Consider the following 16599-nt stretch of genomic DNA (forward strand, 5'->3'; position numbering starts at 1 on the left):
CTGGACGGACCGTTCTATGCATCAGAGGTTAAAGCAGCTGTAGGTCCAGAACTAAATACTTTATCATCTAAATATCATTCAATCATAAATATGCGTCACTTAATAGTCCATAAAAAAAAATGCTCATCAAATTTAAGTTAATTAAAATCCTAATTTTTATCAAACAGTCCAATTTGAGCAGCTTCTAAATTGATCAACAAGATTTTTGATAAAGTGATTTGTTCCCTGGTGGAACCTGGAGTCTGGCTCCGGTACCGCTGGGCCGCCTGGTTCAGTTAATCTGCTCCGATAATTAACAGAAATGAATCTGAATGATGTTTATTGCTCATCCAGATCATCGCGGCGCCTTGGCGCTGATTTACTCACTTCCTGTGAACATTGTTCTGACCTGAAACCGAACCCGTCCTGTCCGCCAGGGGGCGGTACCGCTGCTCCAGCACAACCCGGAAGTGTCCGTCACCTGCGTCGGAACCGGGATCCGCAGCACCATGGACGTGGAGGACGAGAGCATCCTAGTGTCGGTGTTTAAGGACAGCTTCCCGGACAGCTGGAGGGACAACCCGGACTTCTCGGCCTACCTGTCCGAACTCAGCGCCTGCGGCCTGGACAAGCTGGGCCGGGAGCCGGAGCGGCTGGCCGACGAGCGGAACCAGATCCTGCAGCAGACCCGGGAGCTGGCCTTCTCCAACTACCAGACCTTCATCCGAACCGCCGACTGCACCGAGCACATCTACCGGGACTTCGGCCGGGTGGAGGGCAGCGTGTCCCGGCTGCTGGACAAGCTGCCCCGGTTCGGAGAGCGGTGCAGGTCGGTACCGCCTGGAGCTGAAACCGCGGCAGGTCCAGTTTACCGGGGCAGGGGTTCTGGATGTGGTCCGTGAGCTCGCTGGACCGGTCCAGCTTGGACAAGTGGTTTCTCTAATATGGTTAAATATTGTTTAAAACCCAGTATTGGTTCTGTTGGACCTTCTATGATAGCAGTGTAGACCACGGCATTTAGGTCCAGTTCACCGTGGTTCCAGAACCGTAAAGAATCTGGAATCCGGACTGATTACCTAAAAACATTTCCAGGTCCAGAACAGAACCGGAGAAGGTCTTTAGGACCCGCTTCTTGGGCCGAGTCCTGCTCCTTCACTGCAGCAGAACTGCACCAGAACCACTGGCAGGGAAGCCGGCCCACAGCATGATGCTGCCACCACCGTGCACGCAGCTGTGGGTCCGGACCAGAACCACAAACCCGTCTCCTGTTCTCTGAGGCGGACCGTTTGGATCGTCTTCCGGGCCGCTTCAGAATAACTGAACCTGGAAACAGAACCGTTCCAATCGGACCTGTGGGGATGGTTCTGTTTTACAGAAAACGGAAATAATCCAGCATTTCAGAACCAGATTAAAGTTCTACATTTCAACCATTGATGTGTTTTTAGTCAGAAATGTTGCAGAACCGGCTGGACGGGTTCTGGAGAACCAAGAGGAAACCGGGATAAATTCTGGAAGGTTCAGTAAATATATATATATTATGAGAATTAGATTCTTTTTACTGACACGAGTCTTTGAGTCATTCACCAAAGTGACCCGAGTCTTTGAGTCAGTGAAACTGTTTAATGTCGTCCTTTGAGATTAAAAACTGAAATCAGAAGCAGAAAGTTTCTTTTTGCACTGAATCACGACTCGTGAATCAGGAGTCCTGAACTGGTAACTTAACAGAAGGAGCTAGAAGCTAGAGTCCAGAAGAAGCAGCGCCTCCAGTCCTGGACGCGGTTCTCTTCACCTGAGGTAACGTGCGTCTTTGTTCAGGACCTTCATGAAGGAGGCGGAGGAGATCGGAGTCAGCCGGCGGATGAACAGCCTCACGCTGAACCGCCACACGGAGATCCTGGAGATCCTGGAGATCCCGCAGCTCATGGACACCTGCGTCCGGAACGGCTACTACGAGGAGGCTCTGGAGCTGGCGGCGTACGTCAAGCGGCTGGAGAAGAAGCACTCGACGCTACCTGTCATCCAGGTGAGCCCAGGGAATGATTTCAGCAGGACAGGAAGTGAAGAGGTGGAGGTGACGGAGCTCCTGATGGAGCTCGTTATTCCTGAACCGGCTGAGGAGCAGAATCTAACGCCGCTCTGCTGCTCCTGCAGGGAATAGTGCGGGAGGTGCGGCAGTCGGCGCAGCTGATGCTCAACCAGCTGCTGCAGCAGCTGCGCACCAACTCCCAGCTGCCCGTGTGCCTGCGCGTGATTGGCTACCTGCGGAGGATGGACGTGTTCACGGAGGCGGAGCTTCGGGTGAAGTTCCTGCAGGCGCGGGGCAGCTGGCTGAGCTCCATCCTGGCCGCCGTTCCTCAGGAGGACCCCTACTTCCACATCACCAAGACCATCGAGGCGTGCAGGGTCCACCTGTTCGACGTCATCACGCAGTACCGGGCCATCTTCTCTGACGAGGACCCGCTGGCGCCCCCCGCAGGCAGCCAGGTGGCGCTTAGCGAGGCGGCCATTTTCCACGGCTGGGTGGTGCAGAAGGTGGCCGAGTTCCTGGAGACGCTGAAGAGGGACCTGCGGCGCGGCGTGGGGGGGCGGCTGGACTCCCTGCTGGGCCAGTGCATGTACTTCGGCCTGTCCTTCAGCCGGGTGGGGGCCGACTTCCGCGGCCAGCTGCCGCCTCTCTTCCAGCAGGTGGCGCTGGAGACCTTCCGAGGGGCCGTGCAGGAGGCGGTGGAGAAGTTCCAGGAGGACATGAACCTGTACACGCTCGTGGCCCTGCCCTCGGTGCTGGGGGGCGCCGTGGCCCCCGCGGCCCCCGGCGTGCAGCCCGGCACCCTGCAGCCCCCCATGGCCCTGCTGGACTTCCAGCCGCTGGCCTGCTTCCTCAACAACATCCTCAGCGCCTTCAATGACCTGCGGCTCTGCTGCCCCCTGGGGCTGGCCCAGGACGTCAGCCGGAGTCTGGAGGACGGCCTGAAGACGGTGAGAATTAGCCACGCCCCCTTCTGACTCAGGTGAGGTCAGACCTCGCCCAGGTCAAGCACTCCTACACACTGGGAATCACTTTGTGGTGTTTCCCAGGATTTAACAGTCTCTGGGGGAAACAAAATGTGTTTTCACACCCGCACAAGAGGTCTGGACCAGTGAGGGGGGGGGGGGGGGGGCGCTCTGGTCCATTTAAAGCAGACCAGGTGTGGCAGGTGTGAAAACACCCCAACGTTAGACTCAGTAGTTTGTCGCTAGTTTTGATGGACGCACCTCAGACTGATCCAGACTGACCCGATACCTCAGACTGACCCAGACTGACTCAGATTGACCCAGACTGACCCAGACTGACCCGATACCTCAGACTGACTCAGATTGACCCAGACTGACCCGATACCCCAGACTGATCCAGACTGACTCAGACTGACCCAGACTGACCCAGACTGACTCAGACTGACCCAGACTGACTCAGATTGACCCAGACTGACCCAGACTGACCCGATACCCCAGACTGATCCAGACTGACTCAGACTGACCCAGACTGACTCAGACTGACCCGATACCTCAGACTGACTCAGATTGACCCAGACTGACCCAGATTGACTCAGACTGACCCAGACTGACCTGATACCTCAGACTGACCCAGACTGACCCGATACCCCAGACTGACCCAGACTGACCCGATACCCCAGACTGACCCGATACCTCAGACTGACTCAGATTGACCCAGACTGACCCGATACCCCAGACTGACTCAGATTGACCCAGACTGACCCGATACCCCAGACTGACTCAGACTGACCCAGACTGACCCGATACCTCAGACTGACCCAGACTGACCCGATACCCCAGACTGACCCAGACTGACCCAGACTGACTCAGACTGACCCAGATTGACTCAGACTGACCCAGACTGACTCAGACTGACCCAGACTGACCCGATACCCCAGACTGACCCAGACTGACTCAGACTGACCCAGATTGACCCAGACTGACCCGATACCCCAGACTGACCCAGATTGACTCAGACTGACCCAGATTGACCCAGACTGACCCGATACCCCAGACTGACCCAGACTGACTCAGATTGACCCAGACTGACCCGATACCCCAGACTGACTCAGACTGACCCAGACTGACCCGATACCTCAGACTGACTCAGACTGACCCAGACTGACCCGATACCTCAGACTGACTCAGATTGACCCAGACTGACCCGATACCTCAGACTGACTCAGACTGACCCGATACCCCAGACTGACCCAGATTGACTCAGACTGACCCAGACTGACCCGATACCCCAGACTGACCCAGACTGACTCAGACTGACCCAGACTGACTCAGATTGACCCAGACTGACCCGATACCTCAGACTGACTCAGATTGACTCAGACTGACCCAGACTGGCTCAGATTGACTCAGACTGACCCAGACTGACTCAGATTGACCCAGACTGACCCGATACCCCAGACTGACCCAGACTGACTCAGATTGACCCAGACTGACCCAGACTGACTCAGATTGACCCAGACTGACTCAGACTGACCCAGACTGACTCAGACTGACTCAGACTGACCCAGACTGACCCGATACCCCATGACTGACTCAGACTGACCCAGACAGACCCGATACCCCTGACTGACTCAGACTGACTCAGATTGACCCAGACTGACCCGATACCCCAGACTGACCCAGACTGACTCAGACTGACTCAGATTGACTCAGACTGACCCAGACTGACCCGATACCCCAGACTGACCCGATACCCCTGACTGACTCAGACTGACCCAGACTGACTCAGATTGACTCAGACTGACCCAGACTGACCCGATACCTCAGACTGAAGAACAACATCGAGCACCCTGCTAACGGCTGACTTGGTTCTGTCCTGTTCTCCAGGTGACCCGTCACTTCCTGGTGTTCTACCGGGCGGAGCAGTCGGCCTTCAGCAGCAGAGAGAAGGAGCTCTTCGTTCAGTTCTGCTCGTCGTACGCTGAGGACCTGCTGCCCTTCCTGAACCGCTGCCTGCAGGTTCTGTTCCCTCCAGCTCAGCTCGCTCTGGTTCTGGGTGAGGATTCTTGGTTGGAGTTCTGGTCCAGTTCCTCCACTTCCGTGTGTTTAGTCCTACAGCTGAGTTATCGGAGCGCTCCACACAAACGCCACATGATGACAAAAGGCAGGAATCTCTGGAACGTTCCAGGCGGCTGTCGTCCAAAATCCACCTTTTAGCTTTTAGATCCACCTTGCCGTCTCAAGGAGAGCAGAACCGCTGAACCTAGTCTCTTTAGGTTCTGTTGGGTCAGATTTCTCAAGCCTGTCAGTTTTCTCTGGTATGTTTTAAGAACAACTACGTCCCACACCTCAGAACTAGGGTGGAACGGAGGAACGTGCGCTAAATGAACTAATTAAATTAACTAAGAACTCCGAGCAAAGCTGGAGGCCCAAAGTTCTGCAGCAGGTCTTCATCCAGAACCTCTCTGTTCTGTTGGACCTTTGACTGGAGAATCTGGAGTCTCGTGGTCTGAGAGGCGTTCAGGGCCTTCTGGTAGACTCCAGGGGGGCGGCCATCTTTGTTTTAGTTCTCTCTGATTGGTGGAAAGAATGGAGAATGTTGTCCTCCAGGAAGGTTCTCCTCCGTTCACAGCCAGGCCAGCTTCACATAGAGAGCTCTTTACAATCAGCAAGCTGTTCTGGTTCTGACCCGGTCTGATCTGGTTCTAACCGGGTCTGATCGGGTTAGTAACCCGGTCTGATCTGGTTCTAACCGGGTCTGATCTGGTCCTAGTCGGTCTGATCTGGTTCTAGTCAGGTCTGATCTGGTTCTAACCGGGTCTGATCTGGTTCTAACCGGGTCTGATCTGGTTCTAGCCGGGTCTGATCTGGTTCTAGTCGGGTCTGATCTGGTTCTAACCGTGTCTGATCTGGTTAGTAACCCAGTCTGATCTGGTTCTAACCGGGTCTGATCTGGTTCTAACCGGGTCTGATCTGGTTCTAACCGGGTCTGATGTGGTTCTAACCGGGTCTGATCTGGTTCTAGCCGGGTCTGATCTGGTTCTAGTCGGGTCTGATCTGGTTCTAGCCGGGTCTGATCTGGTTCTAACCGGGTCTTATCTGGTTCTAACCGGGTCTGATCTGGTTCTAGCCGGGTCTGATCTGGTCCTAACCGGGTCTGATCTGGTTCTAACCGGGTCTGATCTGGTTCTAGCCGGGTCTGATCTGGTCCTAACTGTGTCTGATCTGGTTCTAACCGGGTCTGATCTCGTTGTAACCGGGTCTGATCTGGTTCTAACCGGGTCTGATCTGGTTCTAGCCGGGTCTGATCTGGTTCTAACCGGGTCTGATCTGGTTCTAGTCGGGTCTGATCTGGTTCTAACCGGGTCTGATCTGGTTCTAGCCGGGTCTGATTTGGTTCTAACCGGGTCTGATGTGGTTCTAGCCGGGTCTGATGTGGTTCTAACCGGGTCTGATGTGGTTAGTAACCGGGTCTGATGTGGTTCTAGCCGGGTCTGATCTGGTTCTAACTGGGTCTGATCTGGTTCTAACCGGGTCTGATCTGGTTCTAACCCAGGGTGTTTACGTTTAACCAGGTGTGATCTGGAACCAGGTGGAACCTTCCAGCGGGTTCCTGCACCTCCTGGTGTTCTGCTGTGAAAGGAACCAGCAGATGGATCTCTGGGATTCGTCTTCCAGGCTGTTTAGGTTCTAGATGCAGCTTGAACTCGGCTGACGACCCGCAGGGTTGACGTGCTTGTGGGGGGTCCAGTTTGGCGCTGTGGATCTCTGGGTACTGATTGGCTGCTGGTGTCTCTGCAGGTGTTCCTGTATCTCAGCTGCACAGGTACGGCGGTCTGGGCTGCATCGACGTCTCTGCGGTTCTGCAGCCGCTGGACTTCATTTTACCCGAGAAGGAGCCGGAACCGGTGCTGCCGGAGGTGGACGTCACGGCCGAGCTGGGCCCGCTGGACTTTGACCCGCAGCTCGGAGAACCAGAACCGTCTCGGTCTGACCTCCTGGACTCAGAGTCTGCAGCCGGAGCGAAGCGTGACGAAGAGGAGGGACATGAGGAAGAAGAGTGATGGTCTCGACCCGATGGACCGGGTCTGCAGGGGTTCTGCTCTGAGGGACTTAAAGCTCCACTGTGGTGATGGGAACGTTCTCCTGGTTCTGTTTGTTCTCTATGTTCATTAAAATCATTTAGGTTTTAAAAGTCTCACTTTCACTCAGTTCATCAGTTTGAAGAACCTTTGCAGAACCGACACCACCAGCTGGTTCCACCCTGAGCAGGATGTTAGGAGGTAGTGCACCTGCTCTACAGTCTGGGGTTTGGGGAGCGGGTCAGGACCTACCTGGGGGGGGGGGGGTCTGATTTCTCTCTGATCCAGTTTACAGTAATTAAATAATTCTCTCACACCTGGTCACAATAATGTGGTGATCATCAGGAGGAATGTGACGGTGGTTTATGGCCGTTATTAATCTAAAGGGTTCTGATGAGTTCTCTGCAGCATGAATGGATAATCTCAGATTAAAATCTGAACCAGTCTGGCTGCAGTTCTCCGCTTCGTCTGCAGCATCGGTTCCCCGTCTCCACAGTCAGCGCACGCCTGGCTCTGAGCTGCCATGGCCGCCGCACAGATTCAGGTTTTATTTATAGTATTTATTCCATAAAGTCAGATTCCATCAAGTCCTCCAGACAGGCTGATCAAAAAGTTTTGAAGAGAATGAATTTTCTGGATTTCATTTTTAAGTGACTTTACACATATTTACACAAATCACAGAAAACATGGCCAGGTTATGTATTTCATGGTGGATTATCTTCAAATGTTTAATATCACTTTTCTATATAATAGGGCATTCCTGAGCTATTCTGTCTCCCATATTTAATGTATTTTAAATATCTAGAACTCCTCCAGTTAGATTTTTAATTTTTATAGAATTTTTGCTTATGCCCTTCAAAATGTTGTATTTTAATTAACAGTAAATCTACCAATTTGCAAATCTACATGCATTGAAAAGTAAATCAGATTTTCAGACTTTTTAATGATTTTTTAACAAAAATCCTTAAATTCATTTAGAATTATTGAGATTAGTTTTTGACACTTTAAGGCTCTTTTGCATGGTGAGGAAAAATATAAATAAAACTCAATATTTTAGTACCACCTGAACAGGCAGAACTGTGAGGTAAAAGGTAAAAAAGAGACGATTCAGGAGGGACAAAAGAAAAAATATGCTGATATAATATTTATTTATGGGAATCTTTGTGTGTCAGAGACCCAGGTGGAGCGCAACATGAAGGGACCTAAAGGAGACAAACATTCCTCCAGGTTCCATTTATCTCCTCATCGTCTCTCTGTCACTTTATTTTCTTTACCCAACATAAACCCAGAAAACTTTTATTTGTTTGTGTCTCATTTAAGGAATGTTAAAGGGAGATGACCCTGAAGTCGTTTGATGTTCCTCCTCTCATTCCATCTTCATTAATCCCTTTTACATCCATCCTCGCCCCCCGCTGCTTCTGCTCCACCACCTCCATCCACCTCCACCACCTCCATCCACCACCATCACCTCCATCACCTCCATCCACCTCCATCCACCTCCATCACCTCCATCCACCTCCATCACCTCCATCCACCTCCATCCACCTCCATCACCTCCATCCACCTCCATCACCTCCACCACCTCCATCACCTCCATCCACCTCCACCACCTCCATCCACCTCCACCACCACCATCACCTCCATCACCTCCATCCCCCTCACCCTACCTCCATCCCCTCCACCACCTCCATCACCTCCATCCCCCTCCACCACCTCCACCACCTCCACCACCTCCATCACCTCCACCACCTCCATCCACCTCCACCACCTCCACCACCTCCATCACCTCCACCACCTCCACCACCTCCATCCACCTCCATCACCTCCACATGCTGAAATCAAAGAAAAGCAGAAGTGATTGTGTTCTGTGAGGTCAGGACAAGCAGGTCTGATCTTGGTAAAAAGATCCTAAACTATCTCCAACGAGGCTGAAGCTGGAGGATGGCTGGACAGGAGCTGCAGATCTCTGCAGAAAGTCTGGAGCTTCCTGGTTAACATGCAGGTTAAAAACACAGCAAGTCCTCCTCTGACCGCATTTTTAACCCAGAGAGGCATGTGGGCATGAGAGCGAAATGATGGAACAAAATTATTACATTTACATCCATCCAACACCTTTTCTGCTCGTTTCCCCTGGTTCTCCATGCGTTGCTCTGGAAGTACGACGCTTTTTGATTTGTTTCCAAGCTATCAGATGAACGATGAGTCTGTGTGCATCTGACCAGCTTCCCTGTGACAGCTGAAGAAAAGCTCTTCTAGCGCGATGCTTCACTGTGGGCTTTTCTGCAGCTGAGAGCTTATTTCATGTTGGCCTAAAAGTTTGCTTGTCCTCCTCTAAGCAGAGCATCTTCAACATCTAGTCCTATTTATCCCTGCAAACTGTCAACAGGACTTCTTATGGCTTTCTTTGGCTAACTTTCCACATTTGTGGAGTGAGTTCCACCTGGGCTGTGGATCTCTGCAGCTCCTCCAGAGTTACCACAGACCTATTGTTGCTTCTCTGATTAGCTCTCCTTTTCCCAGCCTCTCTCCTGTCATTCAGTGGATCTAAACCTCTGTTTTCGTGGATCTCCACGTCTTGGTCTGCAGTTGGTCCATCTTCTCTCCATCTGCAGGTGGTGGACTCAGAGACGTCATCAGAAACCGATTTTCCCCAAATGAGAACCGAATAGAAACTCAGAATGCCAAGAAAACTGTAATAAAAAAAGACACTTTGTCCTTAACAGATAAAGACCTTAAAAAAAATGTATGTATATGAGGTGCAGCTTGACACTCTTGGAAGACTGCAATTAAAAAAAGTAAGAAAGAAAAGAGGAACAGAAACGTTTGTTTTGGAGATGATCATCCAGGATGATCATCTCCAAAACACGCATTCCCGCATGACTTCACATTTCAGTCGAATAAAACTAGATGACCATGTGACCAAAACAAGCTAGATTTTAACCAGAACTCTACAGCTAAATGTGGAGTTAAAATTAAAACTAACATCAGAGTCATCTTGTTTTAAAGGCTTTAAACTTCTCAACTGTACCTCTGAAGGTGTCTGGGTGCACTGCATTTTATTTAGGGTATCAGATTAAAGGGGGAGAATACAAATGCACGCCACACTTTTCAGAACTGTAACTGTAAAAATGTTTTTAATGCAAGATTTTCCTTTCAATTTACAGCTGAACAGAATTGACAACACACTAAAGTCTGTGGCTGTGAGTTGATTAAGGTGTGAATGTTTGTCACTGGTTTGATTCATAAAGGAATCTTTACGTTAGCAGTTTTCCACATGTGGGATCCTGCTTTGGACACCAGCTGCTTCAGAGGGAGCATTAACTTATTAAGAATAAACCTGAACCAGTTCTGCTGCTTATTTATTGGATCTGCAGCAGCAAACCAGCAGACGGACTGCAGAACAGCCGCTGCTGTGTTGGTTTAAGATAAGAAAGCAGCAAATAATCAAATTCAACCTGTAAGCGGTGGAGATAACAGCGAGGGGAGAACGGTTCCTCTCTGGAAAAAGCTCCAGATAACAGAGACACAGACTGGGAGCACAGACTTTAAACTGCTCACACAGTTAAACGTGCTTCCCTAAAAAATTAATCCTGTGCAACACCAACATAAATAAAGGCATTAATTAAAAACATGAAGGTTAGATTTAAAGACAAAGTGTCACATCACATCAGTTTGTGCAAGTCTCAAACAAGAATCACAGCAAATATTTTCTTTCACAAAGAGAAAATAAAGTGATAAATGATTTTAAAAAACATGTTGCATAAAAATCTTATGTACAGCATCCTTCATTTCATTTACCTCCTGGACAAACACAAAGCAGAGTTTCATTTGGAACAACGAGGGAAGAACTCCTGTCCTCCGTTCTCTGTTGAAACATTTCAGAGGGATAAAATAAACCCGGCGTCTGATCAGTCCTCCAGCTTAAAGCATCTGTGTTGGTCGGTTTAGAGCCCAGAGGAGAATAAAAGTGATCCTGCTCGTTTGGACATGTCTGCAGGGAAGGAACCAGGCTGCAGGGCTGGCATCAGAGGAGCAGCAGCGCAGGAAGTGGCAGCAGCAGAAACAGGAAACAGCTGGGAGGATTCATCCTGACCGCCGACGAATCAAGCCAACGCACCGCCTCGTCTGCATCATCTGGAGAGAAACCAGAGAGAATCACTGCAGACGTCCCATCCCACATGTTCCTCCTTATTTTTCCTAACAGACATTTATCTCTTCCCTAAACATAGACTCACTTTTCTCATCCGTCAGCGGCTCCTTCAAGTCTTAGAGACACGTTTATCTCCCAGACAGACAAGAAAAGCTTTCTCTCTGCACACGTCTGAATCACGTTTATTTCTGGAATAAACTGGGACAGCGGTGGCCTGGTGGTCAGAGCGGCGCTGAGCTCTCTGAGAAGGCTGCAAATCCCCGGTTCAACCCCTGCAGACTGCCACTGTGGGCCCCTGAGCAAGGCTCTCAGCCCAGATTGTTCCTCTGAGCTGTAAAAGCTGCCCACTGCTCCCCAACAGATGGTTAAATGTAGAAGACACGTTTCGTTGGAATGTGCAATTGAGATGACGCAGATTTCTTCTTCTACAAATTGAAGCGATCCATCTTTTCACCGAGAGCTGAGAGTTGGAGCCGCTAGCTAAGACCGAATTTAAGCAGCTCACACAAAGTATGCAACAAGTCGATATGCTACAACGAGAGGATTATTTTAGCTCCAAGATGAAGAAGTTCCCCCAGACTGCAGACTACCTTAAAGGCAAAACTCAGGGCATACAAAGCTCAGGTTTTAGTAGTTTTGTATGCCGCTGGCATCATCACAGTTGCCCAAAAATAAAATGTTAACTTAAAAAAATGTCCAGGGACCCTGGAGGAGTAAAACAGAATAAAAACAAAACGGTATAAATGTACAAATGTATAAAATCACAAAGGATGGACACAATCATTAGCTGAAAAAATTTTCATCTTAAATATTTTTAATCAAATCTTATTTTACTTATATTATTGTCTTCATGTTCCTGTTTTCTACATCTGTGACTCAAGCACAACCTTCCATTGGAAACATGAATATTATGGACTTTTCAAAGAGGTTAAAATATTACAATATTTGGCTACCCATGATAGAGCTAATGCTAATGCTAACTAATATTAATGCAAACTGGCTCTGTGACTCAAAAGGAGTTGACCTGGTTTCGTTTTTTATGTTTGGACATTTCCAATGCATTTTAACCGTGGATGTTAACAGGGGATGACAAGAATTAACATTAATACACGCCAGCATAAAGCTGGCCTAAAATAAAGAGCAGAATAAGCTGCTGAGGGTTAAGAACAAAGAGATATGAGGCATTAATGTGCTTGGTTAATTTTAAACAAGACTCTAAATCACTCTTTAGTTAAGGATATTAGCATTTCTGCTAAAATGTTATTTTTTTGTGCTACCCATGCTAATGCTAACATTAGCAGGCTATGTAGGCTCAGGAAATGTTAGCATTAGCAACAGCGCGGTTTGTGGGGTCTGTTGGCCTATTTTATTCGGCCAGTTGAATATGGCTGATTTTACCTCATATATTAATAATAGCCGTTTCCTGTGGTGCCTCAGGATAACTTGATGGATCCGGGATAAAGGCAGCTTTAGGGTCGGTTCTGATGGACCGTACATGGGTTCATTTTAGCTCTGTCAACAGGGAGTTCATCATCTTTTGCTGTCTTGCTCTACAAAGCAACATTGTTGGACACCATAAGAAAGATTGATTAGGAAAATGCTTCAACTCAAACTAGACGGAGGTTTCCTTTTCAGATTGTTAAAAACGTACCAACTATACATCAGTAGGCATAGCTAAAACCAGGACATGGTTCCATTTTAAGGCCTTGGTGTCAAGGAGGAGTTAAAAAGGAGACTATTTGAGGAGATAAAAGCCTTGAACTGTAAATGAGAAGGTGGGGCAAAGTCATTCAGACTCTGTTTACACTAAGAAAGAACATTTTTTTGTTTTAGGGTAAAACGTGTGAATGGTGGGTTTTCAGTGATCTGTGGGTGTTGATTGTTCACCCACACCTCTGAGATTAAAAACCCTTCAGAGATTACCTGAAGCACATAACAGGGGATAAAGAGACAGAATTAAAAAGTAAAACGTTTGACAACCTTGATGCTTTTCTGAGTTTAAAGCTGCCAGACTCTCAGCTGCATGAAGCCATTTTCAGATCAAATAAGGCCAGAGGCTTTGCTTTGTAATGCGTGTAAACTTTCTTACCACAATCTTTGTGGAAAACGCGAGGTAAGCAGTGCAAGACGCCGTAGAAACAGCGACAGTAGGAACATCCTCTCTGGACCCACTCTCCATGAGGTATAAAATCACATCGTCTGTAGAAAAAAGAGATCAGAACTAAGAGGCGACCTTCGTTTCCTCAGGAAAACACCTTAATGACCCACGGTGAGTCTTCGCACAGAGAGACCGTGAGTCTGGCCTAAACAAGAAGATAACTAGTGTTAATGGAGACGTTCTGGTCATTTACCTGATCCGGGTGTCGTACTCGCAGCTCCTCCCAGTAAAGAATGGAGGACAGGCGCAGAAGCTGCCGAGGATGCAGGTTCCTCCGTTCTTACAGCAGCTCCGGCTCTGCTCAGCGCCTTAAAAACATTAAAACATTAACCTCCCTCTCACTTTGTATTCATCTAATTATTGCCTCAGTTCTGCAAAGGGAAACATTGTGTTTTCATTCAATATTTAAAATACTGGTTAAGTTCCTGTTCATGTCCATTTTCCTTTGAGCATTTCTGGCTTTATTCTTTTAAAGGAGTGTTGGGAACATCTTCAGCCAGATGGATGAGCACTAAGCCGACATGAAGTCCCGTACTTCCTGTTTAACACTCTGTTCCTGTCCAACTCCTTTGTAGCTTCCTTTGCTTTTGTATTTTTATTGGGTATAAATATTTAGAGCAAGCATCTCATATGATCTCTATGGGTTTTATTGGGGGATTTTATGGTCTTTTTATCCAGAGCTCTGCTTGCTGCTGCTGCAGCTCCTCTGTATCTGTGAAATAAACCAGAGTCTACATCTGGCAGCACATTCCAGCAGCACTCCTCCGATTCAGTAAACACCGAGAGTCTGAACAAACATCTGAAAATAACAGAAAAACACTAAAACTCCACTGATCATTGCCTGCAACATCCAGACCCTCTGTAGAGTTTTACAAATAAATTAAAACAGAAAATCTGCCAATTCTGAGCCCTTTTTTTTTTTTTTTTAAAACATTTAAGCAATTTCATTTTCCTGAATATTTCCTAAAGTCCAGCAGGGGTTTCCTGCAGGTCTCCAAACTACAGAAATATTACCAGCATGTTGTTGATGTGCACTGGGAGTGTCTGCTGGTGTTGTGGAGCAAACGTACTGCTGGTGAGGCCGATGAAGGGACGCACGGCGCTGGCGTCCCGCTGTTTACGGTCCCCGCTGTTTGGAGAGCTCACCTGGGTAAACCGAGCCAGAAACTGCTGAGAGGGACGGGAGGATTGCACCGCCGAAGGAGAAGAAGATGGAGCAGCAGTGGAGGAAGAGTGGTGGTTTGCCTCAAAGCCTGAGAAAAGGTAAAAAGTCAGAATATGAGAGATTAATCCAGGCAGCAGAGAATCATCATCTGCATCCCACTTAAAATTCAGAGGAAATAAAAAAAACACAACAAAATGAAGAGCTGACACATTTTGACTTGTTAAAGAAAATTGTATCTTGTGTCATTTAAAGCTCTGAAGTCTGAGTGTGTCTGATAGATTTGGTTAAATCAGTGACTTCACTCTGAAAGCCAAACCCTGACAGCGGCCACATTCCCGGGTTTCTATTCATCTGTGAATGACCCTCACATTCCTGCTGAATGTTTCAGGAAAAGTTCCCACTAGTGGATCTGACTGATGTGCAGATCAGGAGAAACCAGTGGCTACCTGGAAATGATTTAAAAACCAGCTAAACCGCAGTGAGACAGACAGAGACTGGTGAAAACCTCTGAATTCACAGAACATGCAGCTGTGAAACTGAAAATAACTGATCATTAAAAAAAGGTTTATTATAGTCAAACCTTTGTGACACATTCAATAACACATTGAAAACTAAATCTATCATGAATAAACATAGAATTAATGACAAAGCCAACTTTTGCAGCATCTGGAAGTTTTTGTTCTTCTTTGAAACTTGGTCACAGATTTCACTCCACAGGTGCTGCATAGTGATAGTGCAGAATAATTTGGATGCTTTTCTTGCTTTTCGAGGTGTGTTTGAATGCATCATGAAGTTTTCTCTCCTGTTAAAGAGAGGCCAGAGTGTGGAGATGCCTGATGGTGAGAACCGACCTGCAGAAGGCGGAGATGCAGCAGCAGCAGCCCGGAGACACCAGACAGCACAGAGCAGCGCTCTGAAAGGCAGCAGAGGGAGGAGAACCATGATTTAAATTAAATTATTCTGGAGGGAAAAGACAAAAAACACGTTTTAATCTAACCTGAACTTCTGCAGCTGCCTCATCTTGTAGCAGAAAACCAATTTAAAATGCTCCAGATTCCAATTCGTTGCAGTTTAAATGTGAACAAACTACACAAAAAAATAAAATGCTGAAAAATTATCTAAATATTCAGTTTCTGCTCCCCGGAAAATCAAGAAGATCAACAAATCCCGGAATAAATCTTGAGCTCCAGGCTTTCTCAGCCTCACTTGAAGGAAACATCTCCTGCTGATCCTCTGCAAACCTCCTCCCTCCTCTCTGCTCCCCAGGTGATTTCCATTCAGCAGGGGGAGGGGCTCCACAAGCCACGCCCCTTTCCGCCTGTCTGCAGGTTGCAATCAACAAGAGGCGACCTGACTGGTGGTGAAAGGATGCAGATTCTGCGAGGAGAAATAGTGGCAAAGGTTTAGTTTTACACAGAAAACTGTTTATTTATTGCCAGTTATTAAATTAAAGCTGAGATGAAATAAAGTCCATTAATGAGGAATGTTGCTAATGACGTTATGTAGTTGCAACTGAAGGCCATGATAAAAATGTGAGTTTGGAAAGCATTATGTCTCCTTCTGTCTTAATTGTTCTTCTTCCAAAGACATGATGGATTATTCTGTCTTTATTGAGAGAAAATCTTCCAAATCTTGTCAATTGAAGGAACATGAGCTAAGTTTAAAAAATTAAAAACTGTGGTTCAGAGTTCAGGGTAAAATATATCAGTTTTCCCTTTTGGGTTTTTGGTTTAAGCTTGTAACCCACACCCTGCCCCTGTCCCTTCATTCTTCCACATGTAAGCTAACCTTGTTCACCAGTCAGATGTTAATGAGCCAACAATCCGAAACTCAACAGAAAACATGCAGAAACAATTAATGCACACAAAAAACTGCACAGAAAAACCCGATTTAAACATGATTTCTTCACATTTCTTCACAAACGCTGACATTTTAAATTCTGAAAAATAAATAAATCGTCCAAAGACTATTGACATTTTTTATTATTATTTTATTTTAATTTTTTATGCATTTGGATTTTATAGACCTACTCACTCATGTGTTGATCCAGCACTAACCTTCTTTACAAGCCACA

General features: G+C 47.6%; 2 protein-coding genes across 4 annotated transcripts; one reads left to right on the plus strand and one right to left on the minus strand.

The window, feature by feature from the left end:
* Window positions 1–411: 411 nt before the first annotated feature.
* Window positions 412–7171, plus strand: cog8 (component of oligomeric golgi complex 8). The gene is made up of 5 exons (XM_012854840.3): window positions 412–808; window positions 1795–2002; window positions 2131–2955; window positions 4858–5026; window positions 6772–7171. The coding sequence occupies exons 1-5, from the start codon at window positions 489–491 to the stop codon at window positions 7032–7034; spliced, it is 1785 nt and encodes a 594-aa protein (XP_012710294.2). The 5' UTR covers window positions 412–488; the 3' UTR covers window positions 7035–7171.
* A 3041-nt stretch (window positions 7172–10212) lies between these two features.
* Window positions 10213–15886, minus strand: LOC105919514 (teratocarcinoma-derived growth factor 1-like). Of its 3 annotated transcripts, none has more exons than XM_036135758.1 (6): window positions 15732–15886; window positions 15377–15438; window positions 14507–14613; window positions 13554–13668; window positions 13292–13401; window positions 10213–11186 (listed from the first exon to the last, which is right to left on the minus strand). In XM_036135758.1, exons 1-6 carry the CDS (start codon window positions 15800–15802, stop codon window positions 11136–11138), a joined length of 516 nt encoding a protein of 171 aa, XP_035991651.1. In that variant the 5' UTR covers window positions 15803–15886; the 3' UTR covers window positions 10213–11135. The 3 variants fall into 3 exon arrangements, with proteins under 3 accessions (XP_035991651.1, XP_021167584.2, XP_012710296.2); XM_021311909.2 differs by having other exon boundaries at window positions 14431–14613; window positions 15732–15877; XM_012854842.3 differs by having other exon boundaries at window positions 10214–11186; window positions 14431–14613; window positions 15523–15871.
* Window positions 15887–16599: the final 713 nt, after the last annotated feature.

The sequence above is a fragment of the Fundulus heteroclitus genome, chromosome 4 (genome assembly GCF_011125445.2).
Source record: "Fundulus heteroclitus isolate FHET01 chromosome 4, MU-UCD_Fhet_4.1, whole genome shotgun sequence".
NCBI classification, from domain to species: Eukaryota; Metazoa; Chordata; class Actinopteri; order Cyprinodontiformes; family Fundulidae; genus Fundulus; species Fundulus heteroclitus.

Coding starts and splice junctions, on each gene's coding strand:
- cog8 (XM_012854840.3), top strand. CDS start 489: ATGGACGTGGAGGACGAGAGCATCCTAGTGTCGGTGTTTAAGGACAGC. Junction 809..1,794: donor CGGTTCGGAGAGCGGTGCAG/GTCGGTACCGCC, acceptor GTCTTTGTTCAG/GACCTTCATGAAGGAGGCGG. Junction 5,027..6,771: donor TCAGCTCGCTCTGGTTCTGG/GTGAGGATTCTT, acceptor GTGTCTCTGCAG/GTGTTCCTGTATCTCAGCTG.
- LOC105919514 (XM_021311909.2), bottom strand. CDS start 15,802: ATGGAAATCACCTGGGGAGCAGAGAGGAGGGAGGAGGTTTGCAGAGGA. Junction 14,614..15,376: donor TGCATCTCCGCCTTCTGCAG/GTCGGTTCTCAC, acceptor ACCTTTTCTCAG/GCTTTGAGGCAAACCACCAC. Junction 13,402..13,553: donor GAGTACGACACCCGGATCAG/GTAAATGACCAG, acceptor TTTTTTCTACAG/ACGATGTGATTTTATACCTC.